The sequence below is a fragment of the Delphinus delphis genome, chromosome 8 (genome assembly GCF_949987515.2).
Source record: "Delphinus delphis chromosome 8, mDelDel1.2, whole genome shotgun sequence".
Taxonomy (NCBI): domain Eukaryota; kingdom Metazoa; phylum Chordata; class Mammalia; order Artiodactyla; family Delphinidae; genus Delphinus; species Delphinus delphis.
In genome coordinates this window covers 63,700,678-63,719,388 of record NC_082690.1, presented here as the reverse complement: position 1 = coordinate 63,719,388, position 18,711 = coordinate 63,700,678, and the positions used below count along the sequence as shown (strand labels likewise).

General features: G+C 40.6%; 1 protein-coding gene across 1 annotated transcript in view; it reads left to right on the top strand.

Annotated features, from left to right (window-relative positions):
* Positions 1-5,043: 5,043 nt before the first annotated feature.
* Positions 5,044-18,711, top strand: part of RIC3 (RIC3 acetylcholine receptor chaperone) — a 50,147-nt gene continuing 36,479 nt past the window's right edge. Inside the window, exon 1 of the mRNA XM_060018444.1 lies at positions 5,044-5,167. Coding sequence (XP_059874427.1) covers positions 5,044-5,167 — 124 coding nt within the window. The remainder of the gene's footprint in view (positions 5,168-18,711) is intronic.

The following is an 18,711-nucleotide window of genomic DNA, read 5'->3' as shown; positions in this document are numbered from 1 at the left end:
TGACCCTTTTTAAAAGGGTTACAGGAATAATTAGTGTATTCATATTAACTAAAATGTATTGGATAATATTTATACCCAGAAGACAAAGTACATTACACACATTTCACCTTTGGGGGAAGCTTGCAAATGTTTTGGCAGTGGCATGAATATTTATAGGCAGGAGTGTGCTTTAGCAAGATTATGTGAGCAAGCATTTAAATGCTCACCATTCTTTACCCAGGGGCAAAGTATACAGAAAATGTAGTGCAGAGATTATGGATATGCAAAGTGTGACTTAAGCAGGGAATTTCTATCAGTTTGCTTAATTATTTGGAGCCAAAGACTATTTCTTCTCATTGAAGGCAGAAAGGCCCAAGGTATCCAACTGTGACTTCTCTCTGTTCTGTGTCACCAGGGGCAGGGGCCAGCGAGGAGTGTTGGTAGCAAAGCAGTAAGGGTATTCTCACCTCGCCACCAGGAAATCTGGGTCCTCATGCCATTCACCTTTACCCACACAGTCCCAGTTGGGTAGAGCTTTAGGGTGAGGAATATGGGCCTTCTAGAGGCTTCCTCCCTGTAGGTTTTCCTCTGAAACCATCTTCCCTTTTCGGATTCCAATTTCCTTTCATTGGACATGCTTTGAGCTGCAGCTCCTGCTGCTGTTTTGGTCTCACACACAATTGCCTTCCAGGCTCCATCACATTTGCTAGCTCACGGAGGGAGGGAGGGAGGGGAAGCAGGTGGTATAATCTCCATTTCACAGGTGAGAAAGCTGGGGCTCTGGAGCTTGGAATAACCCCCAGAACTACCTTGGGAAAACTCCACAGAACTAGCCTAGTAAGGGAACTCTGCCACCACTGACCCCAGACCTGCGTGGCCTCTGCTCTGCCTTTAGGAAGCTACTTGTGGCCGCCACCAACCGCAGGAGCTTCCGCTTCTGCTACCACCTATGGCCGTCAAAAAAGGCAGCCCAGGCATCGATGTTTCCTCTCATAGATAACTTCCAAACCGAAATCAGGCATGGGTACATCTGACGGGGGAAACAGAGTTATGTATCTGCACCCCAGTGGCCAGGGGAAATATAGTTTGTTGGATTCTACATTGAGAAAGTGAGGTTCTCAATGTGTCTAACATCTGACAAAGAAAGGCTATTTAAAAGATTGCGGACAACCACAACCGGCAGATGTTTATCACATCCCCCTTATCCCTGATAGAAATCCCATCCAGCTCTCAAGGCCCTGGTCCAACGTACCGTCTTGGGTGTATCCTGTCCCATCTCCTGCTCGCCTCCTTTAGCTTTTTCATTCTGGGCTTTGAAGTTACAGGCCTTGCTCAGTTTTCTGGATATTTGGGTCTCACTTCCCTGCTCACCACCCTGATTCCTGCCTTTAATAAGGGTCCATGACTCTACAGTGGAGCTGCTATGCTTCCTTATAGGTTCTTTAAAATTGTTTTCAGAGGCCAAGGTACATCCTTGGAATCTCCTCTGGGATGGAGAAGCCTCAATAACAGGAGGAAATACATTTTCGGAAATAGCTAAAGTCACTGTGTTAGAGTTCCCCAGAGAAACAGAAACAACTGGATACTGCTCAGTACGTATTTTACTCTGACTCTATCTCCTCCCCTTGACGTCCCAAGCCTTCTGCTTACCGTGCTTTCTGGATTCAAGATCTGTCATCAGAAAAATGTCAAGTTTGAAAATCACTAAGTCATAGAAGTAAGTAAACAGCCTGTTTGACAGAGGGCTAAAGGTTAGACTATGATCAATGACTATGAATATGACAACTTTACACTGAGTGACTTTCCAGTGTCTCTCATGGACGGACAGTTCGGGGCCCCTAGGCAGTGTCAGTTGGAAGCAGCTGCAGTTAAGTTGCTCTAGCTGCAGTGCCTCGAGGGCCTCATATCAGGGAGCCCCGCCGGTCATCACAAGGCAGAATGGAAATAGATTCCAAGGAGAAGGAGGCAAACAGAGGTCCCCTCTCTTTGGGCCTAAGGCTGAGAGAGCCCCTCTCGACCGCTTACTGCACATCAGAGGAAGGTAGGTTCTCTTCCTTGGATCTTGTGGCCCATGAGCAGTTTGCTTCTGTGCTGAAATTGGGTGTTAAGAAAGCAGAAAGGAGCTAAATCAGGAGAATTGGGAAGGCGATTATCACAGGGATAAGAATGCCAGCAACACAGGAGAAGCTGCTAGGGAGTAATTTACAAGTTCCATGACAGTGGGACTGCAAGTGAAAGGAAAAGAGGTTTGTTCTGAGTGTAGAACCATAAAAAATAGAATTAGACCAAATAGTTACTAGTAAGAGCTGGCATTTATTCAGGAAGTTTTGTATAATCATCAAAGGATTTATGTATGTAAAACACTTAGAAGTATGCCTCCGAGTGACTGCTGCTTCCACTGCTACAACTACTCTGAAAACAAACTACAACTCTCAGAAGAGCGTGTCATCTGAGTGCTTATTACACCCTCTGTTCCTGTCACCTTTCATCCTTCCAGTAACTCCTCATGCATTCAGGATTTTAGCACCTGGATCAGTATCTTCTTTTCCACTGCATTTCTGTCCTCATACTTGGGAATTTCAACATAAGGGTGTACCCTAAGTTTCCACTGTGGCCTCTTATCATTTACATGAGCATTCTTGCTAATGTTATCTTCTCCCAGACTTCATTTACTATTGGTGGGCTGATCACTTCCATATTTGTTTCCAGCCCAAATGTCTCTTCTGAGCTTCGGACCCGTATACCCAACTGGACAGCTCTGCATGGACATTCCATGGAACCTCAAACTCAACTCATCAAAATCTGAACTCATCTTTCTCACAGATCTGATTCTTCTGTTCTCAAAATCTTGTTATATGGAATCAATGTCTATCCAGTCACCCGAGTGAGAATTTGGGGGGTGATCTGGGATTCCTCTGCACCTCTTAGACTATCCCATCAGTCTTCACCTTCCTAAGCTGCACCTGCTGTCTGTGAGTCCAGAGCATCTCTGGTTCCAGAAAGTAAAACTGGTGGTTAAGAGAGCAAGTCTTGGAGTAAGCATGCCTGGATTCAAACAATAACTTCCAATGTATATTGTGTAGTTGTTGTCAAGTTACTTAGGCTTTCTGTTCCTTAGTTCTCTCATTTGTAAAGTGGGTACATCATATTTCTTACTTCATAAAGTTGTTAGGAGAATCAATTGTTATGATACGGAAAACACCTGGAACATAGGACGTGCTCAATAACTTTCAGTGCTGTTGATGATACCAATGATGATGATGCCTGAGTGATGCCAGTAGGGGCAACCACCTGGCTGCAGTAATTGAGGAGCCAGATTTGGAGGATATCAACTGCTTCTTGACAGACTTTCAACCAATCCTTCTTTATTCAGTCCCACTCCACATTTCTGCCCTTAAAGGAACTCAGTGCTTCCAACTCCTAGTACTTTATAGGTCCTGAAGGCCGAATTTGTTTGCTTCTTAGAGTCTTTCTTTCTGTAGGCACTTCACTTTTTATGCTCTAAACCTGCACGGTCCGATATGGTAGCCACTAGGCACATGGTTATTAAGCCATTGAAATGTGACTAGTGCTACACATGTGGAAGTGATAATACTTGGGGTGTTTGGGGTTAAATAAGTATATTATTAACTTCACCTGTTTATTTTCACTTTTTAAACGAGGCTACTAGAAAATTTTAAATTCATATGTGACTGGCCTTATATTTCTATTGGATAACGTTGCATCTTATAAAATTTTGACATTTGTTGTCTGCTGTCATGTTTTCTCCCATTCTCTCTAGTCTTTTAGTTGATACACTCTATCTTTTTATTTTCATTATTGTGAGGTGTCTGGGGAAAGCAAAGATAAGTGGGTGTGCTCCGTCTGCCATGTTTAACTGGAAATTATATCCAAGTTTCTCATAACCTAGTTCCTGCTTACATTGCCTTATCACTTTATGTCCTGTCACCAATCCCATGGCCCAGCTAAAACGAATTACTAATAGTTTTCAGAACACGTAAGGAAGCTTCGAGTTTACGCCTTTGCTTTCTTGCATCCTTTCCCTGGTATACCCTTCTAACTCCTCCCACCTGTCTGCCTACTCATTCTTCAAATACTCAGATTTCACCTACTCTCGGGAGTTTTCTCCTCATTCCTCCTCCTTCCAGTTGAGCTGCCTGCTCCAGAGTCCATCATTTTTCCTGCATTTTCTTGTTTCTGTAACTATCTACCCCATACGGAAGCCATCTTATTCATCAGATTCTGTAGTGCCATTTCAGGGTCTGATACATAGTGAGAACCGAAAGAATGTTTGTTAAATAAAGCCATAAAGACAGTAACGAAGAACTGTGGGGCTACAGAGGAAGGAGAGGCTGACTAAAACAGTTTCATGAGGGTAGTACTTTTCAGCTGTTTTTCAGAGAAGTTTTTAACAGGTGGAGATGCGTTAGTAATTTTCCAGGCAGAGGTAACACGATAAGCAGAGATTCCCTGAAGGCAAGAAATATGCTGGGGAAATAGCAAATGATCTAGTTTGCACGGAGCGTTGGTAAGACCGGACCACGCAGGGCCTTGAGGTCATAGCAGTTTGACCTTTCTATGAGGATAAAGAGGAGTTTTTGAAAGATCTGAAGCTATGGAAAGCTTAAAACGCATTACAGCTGCGTCGTAGTATCATCACCTTGGTATGCAGATGAACAATGGAGGTGCGGGGCCTGGGTGGGGCCTTAACGAGGAAATTAATGGGCGGTCTGGGGCGGGGAGTGAGCAGTGTGGTGAGCTGGATGGAGAGGAGGGACGACCATTGGTTGTTTCGACGGCAGAACGCCGAGGTGGGCGTGGGGCGTGGAAGGCGTGTCTAGTCGGTACAAATGAGAGGGCGCGGGTACCACTCATTGCACCAGGTGACTGCGCGGGGGGAGCAGGTTAGCCCTCCGCCGCGGAGCCGGAGGCGCCTGGTCACTTGTCCCTCGCGCGGCGCCGTCTGCGCAGCTCTCGGTGGGGTCGAAGGAGGCCGCGGGCTTTGCGGTTCCACTTCTGGTTCCGGTTCCGGTTGGAGCTCACCTGCGGCGAGGGCGGGTGGCCATGGCGTACTCCACCGTGCAGAGGGTGGCCCTGGCCTCGGGGCTCGTCTTGGCTGTGTCGTTGCTTCTGCCCAAGGCCTTTTTGTCCCGCGGAAAGCGGCAGGAGCCACCGCCGCTCACCGAAGGTAAGCGATGCTACAGGGAGGGCGGCTCCGGGGATCTCCGTCCCCGCTAGAGAAGGCGGACCCGGCGGCGTGTGGGAGGTGCCAAGCCCCTGGGTTCTTTTGACACCAGCGGGCAGCTGCCCGAGCGGGTCCCTCCTGACCTTCCACCGCAGGCAGGACCAGGAGCGCACGCAGACAAGCCTGGGCACACTCCCTGGTTGCTGGCAGCCCCTTCCCCTCACTGGCCTAACGCAACTAGTCACCGTCTGCTCAGGTGCTCTGAGTCAGGAGGGCTCCCTCTTGGATTCGCCTCTTCAGGGCTTCCGTATGCTTTCTGTCGTGCATTTGAATGAAATAGTTGGAATTGGTACTGTTAACCTTAATTCATTGTGTACTTTCAGTTTGGTGTTGGGTGCTCACTGCTTCAGGCTTTTTTTGTGCTTTTGTAAATATAACTTGAAGATTTTAATAGTAAGAATTTAAATTGCTGAGATGAACAAAGCTCTGCGTTCCCCTTACCTGCACAAGTATTTGTTAATCTTTTGTTATTGGCATGATGTATGTGGTGGTTAAAAATCCACTGTTTGGTCTGCATTCTGGGACTTTATGGGTGAGTGTAACACGACAAGGATGCCAAGGCTGGGAGAAAGAACTGGAACAGTCCTTTGTAGGTCGTGAAGTTACGCTAACTTGAGTCATGGTTTTACAGTCTCCACACTTACACTAATATTCAACCTGTTGATTGTTGGACAGCTGCTTTTGAACTGAAACTCATTTCCCTCTAATTTGTATACACTGGCTGTAACTCCACCCTCTTGTACCTCACAGATAGTAAATACTAGAAACGCAAAGCACCAAGCTCTAGGGATGGAGAGCAGATCGAACTCATAATTGTTTATAGAGTTTGCTTAATAATCTTTGTTTGTAAAACTCTACCTGGGAGAGACTTCTTAAAAAAAAAAAAAAGTACATGGTGTTTTTTTTTCTTCTTTCTGTTTTATTACAAAACCCCAAAGGTTTTACTCACTTTGTCTAATGATATTGTCTGCATTGAAGAAGAGTAAATTTGTGATGACCCTAAGCAGTAAAGATTTGTCTAGAATAGTCTCATCACAGTGAATTTTCATTATGCTGAATTATCTTGAATAAGTTCTATTCACTGTGAGTGGGAGACACTCTTCTGAATGTTGTATAGAGAGGCGTTTAGACATGGCTTTTTCTCTTAACGCAGGTGGTAATAATCAATGTTCTCATCTCAGAATCTTTGCACTTTCTGTTCTCTTCATTCTTGAAGTGTTCTTTCCTCAGCTTCCTTCTCATTGCTCACGTTTCAGCTCAAATGTGATCTCCTCAGAGAGACTTTCCCTGATGACCCTAGCTAAAATAACTTTTTTTTTTTTTTTTTTTTTTGGCCACACTGCGTGGCTTGCGGGATCTTAGTTCCCAGACCAGGAGAACCTGGGATTGAACCCCAGGCCACTGCAGTGAAAGCACTGAGTCCTATCCACTGGACCATTAAGGAACTTCTGACACTACTGTTTCTTTTCACTGTTCCTCCCTTGTCTCCGCATCCCCTCCCTTCCCTAATTAGCAACTGTTTGAACCTGCTAGTTGGAACTCTGGGAAGGTCATGGAGGCTGAATGAAGCCGATTTTCTGTAATCGGGTAATGAGGGACACAGAATTTTGTGCCCAGGAGCCCCACAGTGTCCTGCTCAGTATCAAGTCTTTCCAGGTTTTTCAGTAGTTCAAAGAAACTAAGAAGCCAAGCTTAGAGAAGATTTAGTGTGGCAGGTGCAGAAGAAAACTTGAATACGAAAAGTGCCTAGAAGTGGGGAGGATAATGAGGGGCTTTAAAAATAATTACATTTTCTAGAGGTTAATGCCAAAGCGAGGGAAATAAAAGGTTAGAAGCCGGACCCAGTAACATGCAATTAACCAAGTTCACATTCTATTTATGAATTCATCTAGTTTATGCCTCTTTGTTATTCCTGTGCTAGAAAACCCCAAGTTCCATCTTCACCACACCCCACATGACTTACACAACATTTCAGGTCTGAAGACAAAATAAACCTCCTCTGGGAAGTCGTTCCTGGCCACCTCCTGACCCCAGGTGCCCCACACATGTGCTGCACTTAACTGCATCCTATCATATACAAGGCCCTAGACTGTAAATGTTGGTGACTGAGAGACCCTTGAGGGTAAGGACAGTGCAGGAAGAGAGGAGGGAGAAGGGAGAGATTAAGAGATGATTCTTAGAAAGAACCGCTGGGTGAACATAGGAGATGAAGGAGTCACTGCAAAGTTGCACCGTCTGTCGTTTGAACAGGCACAAATATTAAATGCAAGTTCATGTGCCCGACGAAGCGTCGGCGTTTGGAGCAGAGAAAGGTTTATCGCGAGGCCATGCAAAGAGACAAGGTGGCTCATGTCCTAAAAAGCCTCCTGCTCCTAAAATAACTCTTTACACTCCCCTCATTCCCTATTTCATCATGTTTTATTTTCTCTGTTGAAGGCATTACTATATTATATGACATTTTCTTATTTATTTACTCTTTTTTTTGTCTCCACCTTCTAGAATGTAAGCTCCTGAGGGCAGGCACTTTGTCTTGTTTACTATTATTTCTTCAGCAGTTGGCATATAATGGACAATCAATAAATACTTTTAAATGAATAAGATTATGAAGATACTAATATTGTGAGTTCTCTTTTTGCATTAATTACCAAAGTAGTATAATCTAGGCAAAAACCTACCTTGAATGCTGTATTCCAGTAACTGAAATTTGCTAACTAAAATCCCTGCCCTGGTATACTGACATTTTAAAAACAGTGAATCCTGACCATTATTGGGTTATATACCCCTTTGAGAATCTGATGAAAGTTATGGATTTTTTTCCCAGGAAGAATGCACATGCTTTTTATACATACATTCAGAATTTGAGAATCAACTCAGAGAATCCACAGAACTCAGACACCCCTGTTTTGAATACAGGGACAGCCCTGATTATTTGAAAATTCCTAAAATTCGTGCCATTGTATCAGTAGCTTCCATTTCTGCCCATTGGCATCTATGTGGAACAAGCACAGTCCCTTTTCCATGTAACAACTGTTAGGATAGTCTTTTAGCAAATATTTATGATGTACACTTTTACATAGTTTACACACAACGTATAAATATTGTTAATTCCATGAAAAAATGAGCCAAATCCCTGCCTTGAATCCACAGTTTAGTAGAGGGAAACAGACATTAAATAAGTGCAAAAAAGTGTCGATTACAGGTACTCAAATCCTTGCAGGGAAGTGGGGAGACACGTTAGAATGGTCAGTTTTTTTGTATTTTTTTTTTTTTTTTTTTTTTTTTTGCGGTACACGGGCCTCTCACTGTTGTGGCCTCTCCCATTGCGGAGCACAGGCTCAGGACGCGCAGGCTCAGCAGCCATGGCTCACGGGCCCAGCCGCTCCGCAGCATGTGGGATCTTCCCGGACCAGGGCACGAAACCGTGTCCCCTGCATCAGCAGGCGGACTCTCAACCACTGCGCCACCAGGGAAGCCCAGAATGGTCAGTTTTATTGGTGGCTCAAGAAAGGTGTCATGGAGAAGGAGAGCCTTTTTTTTTTTTTTTTTTTGGTAATAGCTTTCTTAAGATATAAATCACATACTGTGCAATTCATCCATTTAAAGTGTGTAGCTGAATGGTTTTTAGCATGGTCACAGAGTTGTGCAACCATTAGCACAATCAATTTTTAGAACATTTCATCATTTTCACCCCCCCAAAACCCATACTATTTAGCCATCACCCTTCAACACTCCCCAACCCCTTCAGCCCTAGGCAACCATTAATCTACTGTCTGTCTTTATAGATTTGCCTGTTATGGGCATTTCATATAAATGGAATCATACAATATGTGATCTTTTGTGACTGGTTTCTTTCACATAGCATGTTTTCAGGGTTCATCCATGTTGTAGCATTTATCAGTACTTCATTCCTTTTTTTTTTTTTTTTTTTGCGGTACATGGGCCTCTCACTGTTGTGGCCTCTCCCGTTGTGGAGCACAGGCTCCGAACGCGCAGGCTCAGCAGCCATGGTTCACAGGCCCAGCCGCTCCGCGGCATGTGGGATCTTCCTGGACCGGGGCACGAACCCGTGTCCCCTGCATCGGCAGGCGGACTCTCAACCACTGCACCACCAGGGAAGCCCGAGTACTTCATTACTTTTTATGGCTGAATAATATTCCATTGTGTGGAATATTCCATCCACATTTTATTCATCAGTTGAAGGGCATTTTGGGTTTTGATTATTAAGAATAACACTGCTGTTAACATCTGTGTATAGATTTCTGTATGGATACATGCTTTGGTTTCTCTTGGGTATATGCATTTGGGAAATGTAAGCATTTTAGTGTAGCTGGAACTAAGAGTGGAATCTCTGGCTCATATGATTACTCTATGAGCAGTTTTGAGGAACTGCTAGATTGTTTTCCAAAGTGGCTGCATCATTTTACATTCCCACCATTAGTGTGAGGGTTCCACTTTCTCCATATCCTCACCGACATTTGTTATTGCTTGCCTTTTTGATTATAGCCATCCTAATGGGTGTGAAGTGGTATCTTATTGTGATTTTTTTTTTTTTGTATTTCCATGATGACTAACAACATTGACATCTTTTATAGGCTATTTGTGTATCTTCTTTGGAGAAATGTGTATTCAGACTTTTTGCACATCTTTAAATTGGGTTTCTTATTGTTGTAAGAGTTCTTTATGTATTTTAGGTACAAATTCATTATCAGATATATGATTTGCAAATATTTTCTTCCACTTAGTAAGTTGTCTTCACTTTCTCGATGGTGTCCTTTTAAGAAAAGTTTTAATTTTGATGAAGTCTGACTTATTTTCTTCTCTTCTGCTCTTGGTGTCATATCTAAAAACATAATTGCCAGATCCAAGGTCATGAAGATTTATGCCCATGTTTCAAGTTTTATAGTATTTACTCTTATATTTAAGTCTTTGATCCATTTTGAGTTAATTTTTATACATAGTGTGAGGTAGAAGTCCAACTTCATGTGGATATACATTTATCCCAGCATTATTTTTGAAAACACTATTCTGTTTACATTGAATTGTTTTGACACCCTTGTTGAAATTCAATTGACTGTGTGAGAGTTTATTTCTGGACTCTCAATTCTGTTCCATTGATACAAATATCATATACACTCATCCTTATGCCAGTACCACACTGTCTTGATTACTGTAGCTTTGTAGTTTTGAGGTCATGAAGCATTAAGTCTTCCAACTGTGTTCTTTTTTCAAGGTTAATTTCTGAGTCTTGTGGCCCAGCATTTCCATACACATTTTAGGATCAGCTTATCAGTTTCTGCAGAAGCCAGCTGGGATTTTTGATTGTGTGGAATCTGTAGACCAATTTGGAGAGTATTGCCATCTTAACAATATTAAGTCTTTCAATCTATGAACATAGGATTTCTTTTTATTTATTTAGGTCTTTAATTGATTTCAAAGAACTTTGTAGTTTTCAGTATACAAGTCTTATTTTGTTAAATATATTCCTGAGTATTTTATTCTTTTTGATGTTATTGTAAATTGAATTATTTTATTAATTTTATTTTCAAATTGCTCACTATTTTTTAGAAACACAGTTTTTGTGTATTAATATTGTATTCTGCAAACTTGCTGAATTGTTTATTAGCTCCAATACATGATCTTGTTCTCTGCGAACAGAGATTGTTTTACTTCTTTCCAATCTACATGCCTTTTCTTTCTTTCTTTCTTTTTTGCCTAACTGCCTGGGCTAGAACCTCTAGTACAATGTTGAATAGAAGCAGTGAAGAGGGAACATCCTTGATTGTTCCTAATCTTAAGAAAGCTTTCATACTATTAAGGGTAATGCTAGCTGTGGATTTTTTTAAAGATGCCCTTTGAGGGAGTTCCCTTCTATTCCTAGTTTGTTGAGTATTTTTGTTATGAAGAGGTGTTGAATTTTGTCAAATGCTTTTTCTGTGTCTAGTGAAGCGATAATGGGGTTTTTGTCCTACATTCTGTGGATATGATGCATTACATAATTGATTTTGGGGTGTTAAACCAACCTTGCATTCCTTGGCTAAATTGAGGAGGTAATTCTAAAGTGTTTTTATTAGCCAGATTAAGAAGAACATTCCAGGCAGAGGGAACACAGAGCAAAAACAACACCCAGAGCCTTGAAATAGCTTTAGAGTTGTAAGAGATGAGACTTGGGGCCAAACTGTAAAGATTTTTTTTTTCTGCCATACTTAAGGAGTTTGGATAGTATTCTAAAGGAAGAGGAGGCCATTGTAAGTTTATGAGTAGAAGAGAAACATACAGTCTGAAAGGACACCTTGGCAACAGTATTAAGTCTGTATCGTGAGGATTTTTTCAGGGAGAATATTGTTGCAGTAGTCCAGTTGAGACATGAGCATCATTAAGCGAGTGTCTTTGGGCTCATCAGTTAGGATTCTCATGATAAGTCACAGGAAATTCAGCTGAACTGTCTTAAGTCAAAAAGAGAATGTATTGATTAGTCCAAATGAAAAGACCCTGTGTTAGAATTGGCCTCCTGTGTGGTTTGATCTAGAGATTCACAATCTGATTTTCTGTGTCCTTTTCACTTCTGGGTTCCTTCTCAAGTTGACTCTGTCTGTTGACTTCTCAGGGTAGCAAAAATAGTTGCAACAGTTCCAGATATCACCTCCTCACACTTAATTGTCCAGAGAAAGAATGTTTCTGTTCTTTTGAACTCTTCCTTTACTCCCATCTTACTCTTATCCCCTCCCCCTCCTCCCACACCTATTCTTTCCCAGTAGTTCCAGCTAACACATCCTCCCATCTTAATAGCTTGAGTTAAGCTATTTGCAGTGCTGTGGGTAGAAAGAATATGCTGATTGACCACTGTGGAGTTGAGAGTGACTCCCAAAGGGAAATAGGGGTACAGGAAGAAGAAGGAGTAAATGGAGCAGGGGAGGCATCAACGTTGGATAGGAGGGAAGAAAACAATTTTAAGAGACATTTTTAAATAGACGTGGAGTGTGAGAGAGAGGGAGGCATCTTGAATTATTCTCAGTTTATTGGCTTAGGTGAATACATAGATGATAACACCCTTTACCAAAATAGTAATGAAGCAAAGTAGATTAAAGGGGAAAGATGATGAGTTCAGGAATTTGCAGACTAGTGTCACGTCCCCTTCTTCCATCTTTTTTCCTAAGTTGACATCCCTAGCTGCCTCATCCATTCCTCATATGACATAGTTGCAAGTATCTAAACATAGCCCTCTTAGATGGCAAACAATAGCAAGTGTAAGCCAGTTAGCTCATGGAAGAGCAACCCCCCCAACCCCTTTTTTAAAATTCTTTACTTCTATTAATGCATCTTGGGGATTGCTTTAGATTTTTGGCATTTTACTTGCTGACCTTGCTGTATATTAGAATCTTAAATTTTTTTTTTTTTAAATAGGAGCTACTCGTCTAGGTTTTGTCCATTTTGTACATTCACTTGATGTTTTGCAACCAAATATAGCAGTTTCTAGCCTTTCCTGTTGCATTTTATCTATTGGTCCAGAATTCTAGCCTCTTGACATTTTTTCAGAATATTTATCGTTCCATTCAGTGTATTTGTTTTACCATCACTCTCAGCTATATGCCATTCTTGATTTTTTTAAAAAAACTTCTTTGTTAGACATTTTCAAACATAAGCAAAAGTCGAGGGGGTAGTAAGATGAATGCACATCACCCTGCTTCATCATCTTGTATCATGTATATCCCCACTTACTTTTCCCCCCATAACACTCAATTATTTTGAAGCAAATCCCGGGCATTGGGTCATTTCATCCGTAAATAATTTTGTATACATCTCTAAAAAATAAGAATTCTTCTTAAAATAGCGGCAATATCATTATCACACCTAAAAAATCAATAATTCCTTAATGTCATTAAATATCCAGTCGGCATTCAGATGTCTCTGACTGCCTCATAATTTCTTTTCACAATTTCACCCTTGCTTTTGATTAGCGTGTCTTCTTGATCATTCAAATTATTTTTTTAAATCTATCAGTCATTTGAAACTGCTCTTCAGGTCACCCCAGTCTATTCATTGAAACCGTTTGTGTAGAGTCATTAAACCAGTTGGTCATTTGATTGCTTTACTCCATCTTATTCTGTCTGTTTTAGGCTGTGGTCCACCTTCTTCCTCCCTTCTCCCTTCAGTCTGTTCTCAACATAGCATCCATACTGATCCTTTTAAAGCATAAGTTTCTCCCTCCATAAAACCCTCCAGTGGCTTCCTGACTCAGATGAAAAGACAAAGTCTGTACATGACCTACTTAATCCTCTTCCCCATTTCCTTCTCCTTTTCCTTTCTTTCTCATTTTGCTTTGACCATGCTGGCCTCTCACTGTTGCTTGAACATGCCAGGTGTGCTCCCACCTCAGGGCCTTTGCATTTGTTGTTTCCCCTGCCTAAAATGCTCTCCCTTGGATAGCCATGTGCCTTTCCTTTATCTTCTTTAGGTCTTCATCTCCTGAGCCTTCTCTGGATACTCCAGCTAAAATCTTTATTTCCCCCCAACACATCCTATCCTCTTTGCCTGCTTCACTTTTTCTCTTTAGTATTTATCATTACCTTGTGTATTATCTTTTCCCATTTAGAAAGGAGGTTCCATGAGGGTAAGGATTTTTGTTTGTTTTGTTCACTGCTGTATCTCCAACTTTAGACCAGGCCTGCACATTGTAGAAAATCAATATTCATGAATAAAGGAATTAGTGAATTGGGCGAATTAATGAATGCTGGCTCCCAGGGATCATGGTTTCCTCTATTAGCATTTATAAGCCATTACTTTATTATTACTATTATTATTACTGTTATTTATGGTTACATAAATTATTGTGCATCCATATGATAGACTATTATGAATCTAGTAAATTATATTCATGAGGGGTTGGAGTTTTTTTTGTTTTTTGTCTGTTTTGGTGGCCAGTTTTCTTTTTCTTTGAAATCAAAGGGGAAAAAATACCAGTTTGTCTGGGATCACTGTGGATTTATAAACAGGGTAGACAATACAAATACAGTATTAATTATACCTGAACTTGAAATCTGATACTGTGTACCATACCTATTTTTTTTGAGGGACTTTCTTTTTTTTAATTGTAGTTGGTTTACAATGCTGTGTTAATTTCTGCTGTATAGCAAAGTGATTCAGTTATACATACATATACATTCTTTTTCGTATTCTTTTCCGTTATGGTGTATCACAGGAGATTGAATATAGTTCCCTGTACTATACAGTAGGACCTTGTTGTTTATCCATTCTGTATATACTAGTTTGCATCTGCTAACCCCACACTCCCACTCCATCGCTCCCGCAACACACCCCCCAAACAACCACAAGTCTGTTCTCTCTATCTGTGAGTCTATTTCTGTTTTGTAGATAAGTTCATTTGTGTCCTATTTTTTAGATTCCACATATAAGTGATATCATTGGTATTTGTCTTTCTTTCTGACTTACTTCACTCAGTATGACAATCTCTAGGTCCATCCATGTTGCTACAAATGGCACTATTTCATTCTGTTTTATGGCTGGGTAATATTCCATTCTATATATGTACCACATCTTTTTTTTTTTTTTTTTCTTTTTTGTGGTGTACCACATCTTCTTTATCCATTCATCCATTGATGGACATTTAGGTTGTTTCCATGTCTTGGCTACTGTGAATAGTGCTGCTATGAACATAGGGGTGCATGTATCTTTTTTGGATTATAATTTTGTCTGGATATGTGCCCAGGAGTGGGATTTCTGGATCATATGGTAATTGTATTTTTAGTTTTCTGAGGAACTTCCATACTGTTTTCCATAGTGGCTACACCAACTTACATTCCCACCAACAGTGTAGGAGGGTTCCCTTTTCTCCACATCCTCTCCAGCATTTATTTGTATACATTTTTTTTTTTTTTTTTTTTTTTTGCGTTATGTGGGCCTCTCACTGTCGTGGCCTCTCTCGTTGCGGAGCACAGGCTCCGGACATGCTGGCTCAGCGGCCATGGCTTATGGGCCTAGCCGCTCTGCGGCATGTGGGATCTTCCTGGACCAGGGCACGAACCCGTGTCCCCTGCATCGGCAGGTGGACTCTCAACCACTGCGCCACCAGGGAAGCCCTATTTGTATACTTTTTAATGACGGCCATTCTGACCAGTGTGAGGTGGTACCTCATTGTACTTTTGATTTGCATTTCTCTAATAATTAGCGATGTTAAGTATCTTTTCATGTGCCTGTTGGCCATTTGTATGTCTTCTTTGGAGAAATGTCTAGGTCTTTGCCCATTTTTCAGTTGGGTTGTTTGCTTTTTTGTTTAAGTTGTATGAGCTGTTTGTATATTTTGGAAATTAAGCCTTTGTCAGTAGAATCATTTGCAGATATTTTCTCCCATTCTGTAGGTTGTCGTTTTGTTTATGGTTTCCTTTGATGTGCAAAAGCTTGTAAATTTGATTAGGTCCCATTTGTTTATTTTTGTTTTTATTTATATTGCCTTAGGAGACTGACCTAAGAAAACAATGGTACTATTTATGTCAGAGAATGTTTTGCCTGTGATCTCTTTTAGGAGCTTTATGGTGTCATGTCTTATGTTTAAGTCTTTAGCCATTTTGAGTTTATTTTTGTGTATGGTGAAAGCTGTCCAACTTTCCCAACACCACTTGCTGAAGAAACTGTCTTTTCCCTGTTGTATATTCTTGCCTCCTTTATCGAAGATTAATTGACCATATGTGTATGGGTTTATTTCTGGGCTCTCTGTTCTGTTCCATTGATCCATATGTCTGTTTTTGTGCCGGTATCATGCTGTTTTGATTACTTTAGCTTTGTAGTATTGTCTGAAGTCTGGGAGGCGTATGCCTCCTTCTTTGTTCTTTTTCTTTGAGATTGCTTTGGCAATTCTGGGTCCTTTATGGACCCAGGATTTAGGATTATTTATAAATAAATAAATTTTAGGATTATTCTAGTTCTGTGAAAAATGTCATGGATAATTTGATAGGGATAGCGTTAAATCTGTAGATTGCTTTGGGTAATGTGCTCATTTTAACAATATTCTTCCAATCCAAGAGCATGGGATATCTTTCTATTTCTTTGAGTCTTCTTCAATTTCTTTTATTAATGTTTTATAATTTTTAGCATACAACTCTCACCTCATTGGTTCGGTTTGTTCTTAAGTATTTTATTTTGGGGCGTGTGATTTTGAAAGGTATTGTTTTTTTACATTCCCTTTCTGATATTTCATTGTTAGTGTAAAGAAATGCAACCAATTTCTGTATGTTAATCTTATATCCTGCTACCTTGATGAATTCATTTATCAGTTCTAGTAGTTTTTGTGTGGAGTCCTTAGGGTTTTCTATGTATATAGTATCATGTCATCTGCATATAATGACAATTTTACCTCTTCCCTTCATTTGGATACCTTTTATTTCTTTTTCTTGTCTGAATTGCTGTGGGTAGAACTTCCAATATCATGTTGAATAGAAGTGGTAAGAGTGGGCATCCTTGTCTTGTTCCAGAATTTAGTGGGAAGGCTTTCAGCTTTTCACCATTGAGTATTACATTGGCTGTGGGTTTGTCATAAATAGCTTTTATGTTGAGATATGTTCTCTCTATACCCACTTTGGTAAGAGCTTTTATCATGAATGGATGTTAAATTTTGTGAAATGCTTCTTTTGCATCTACAGAGATGACCATGTGGTTTTTTGTGTTTTCTTGTTTATGTGGTGTACCACATTGATTGATTTGCGTGTGTTGAACAATCCTTGTGAACTTGGGATGTATCCCACTTGGTTGTGGCATATGATTTTTTTTATGTGTTGTTGAATTTGGCTTGCTAATATTTTGTTGAGAATTTTTGCATCTATATTTATCAAAGATATTGGCCTGTAATTTTCTTTTTTGGTGGTGTCTTTGTTTGGTTTGGGTATCAGGGTGATGGTGGCTTCATAGAATGTCTTTGGGAATGTTCCTTCCTCTTCAGTTTTTTGGAAGGGTTTGAGAAGGATCAGTATAAGTTCCTCTTTGTATGTTTGGTAAAATTCGCCTGTGAAGCCATCTGGTCCTATAATTTTGTTTGTAGGGAGTTTTAAGATTACAAATTCTATTTCACTTCTAGTGATTGGTCTGTTCAAATTAGCTGTTTCTTCTTGATTCAGTTTTGGTGGGCTATATGTTTCTAGAAACTTGTCCATTTCTTCTAGGTTATCAAATTTGTTGGCATATAATTGTTCATAGTATTCCCTTTGGTTTCCTGTATTTCTGCAGGTATCGGTTGTTAGGTCTCCTTTTTCAATTCTTATTTTGTTTATTTTGTTCTTGGTGAGCCTGGCCAGAGGTTTGTCAATTTGTTTACCCTTTCAAAGAACCAGCTCTTGATTTTATTGATTTTTCTTTCTGTTGTTTTTTTTTTAATTTAGTTTATTTTCGGCTGCGTTGGGTCTTCGTGCTGCACGTGGGCTTTCTCTAGTTGCAGCGAGTGGGGGCTACTCTTTGTTGCAGTGCACGGGCTTCTCATTGTGGTGGCTTCTCTTGTTGTGGATCATGGGCTCTAGGCACACGGACTTCAGTAGTTGTGGCTCATGAGCTCAGTAGTTGTGGCTTACGGGCTCTGGAGCACGGGCTCAGTAGTTGTGGTACACAGGCTTAGTTGTTCTGCTGCATGTGGGATCTTCCCAGACCAGCGCTCAAACCCTGGTGTCCCCTGCATTGGCAGGCTGATTCTTAACCACCTTGCCACCAGGGAAGCCCTCTATTGTTTTTTAGTCTCTATTTTATTAATTTCCTCTCTGATCTTTATTGTTTTCTTCCTTCTGCTGACTCTAGGGTTTTTTTGTTTTTTTTTTGACTCTAGGTTTTGTTTGTTCTTTTTCTGATTCTCTTAAGTGGTAGGTTAGGTTGTTTATTTGAAGTTTTTATTGCTTTTCGAGGAAGGCTTGTATCACTATGAACTTCCCTCTAAGAACTGCTTTTGCTGCATTGCATAAATTTTGTATGGTTGTGTTTTCATTGTCATTTGTCTCAAGGTATTTTTAAATTTCCTGTTTGATTTCATCATTGACCCATTGTTTGGTTTTTTAGTAGCGTGTTGTTTAGCCTCCATGTAATTGCTTTTTTCTCATTTCTTTTTTCTGTGGTTGATTTCTAGTTTCATGCCATTGTGGTCAGAAAAGATGCTTTTGATAATTTCTATACTCTTAAATTTGTTGAGGCTTGTTTTGTGTCCTAGTATGTGATCAGTCCTAAAGAATGTTCCATGTGCACTTGAAAAGAATGTGTATTCTGGTTCTTTGGATGTAATTTCCTGAAAATGTGAACTGTTCTATTGTATCATCTAGGATCTCTGTTGCCTTATTGATTTTTCTGTCTAGAAGATCTGTCCAGAGAAGATCTGTCCATTGATGTGAGTGGGGTGTTAAAGTCTCATACTATTATTGTATTCCTGTCATTTTCTCCCTTTATGTCTGTTAGTATTTGTTTTATGTATTTGGATGCTCCTATATTAGGTGCATATATGTTGATGA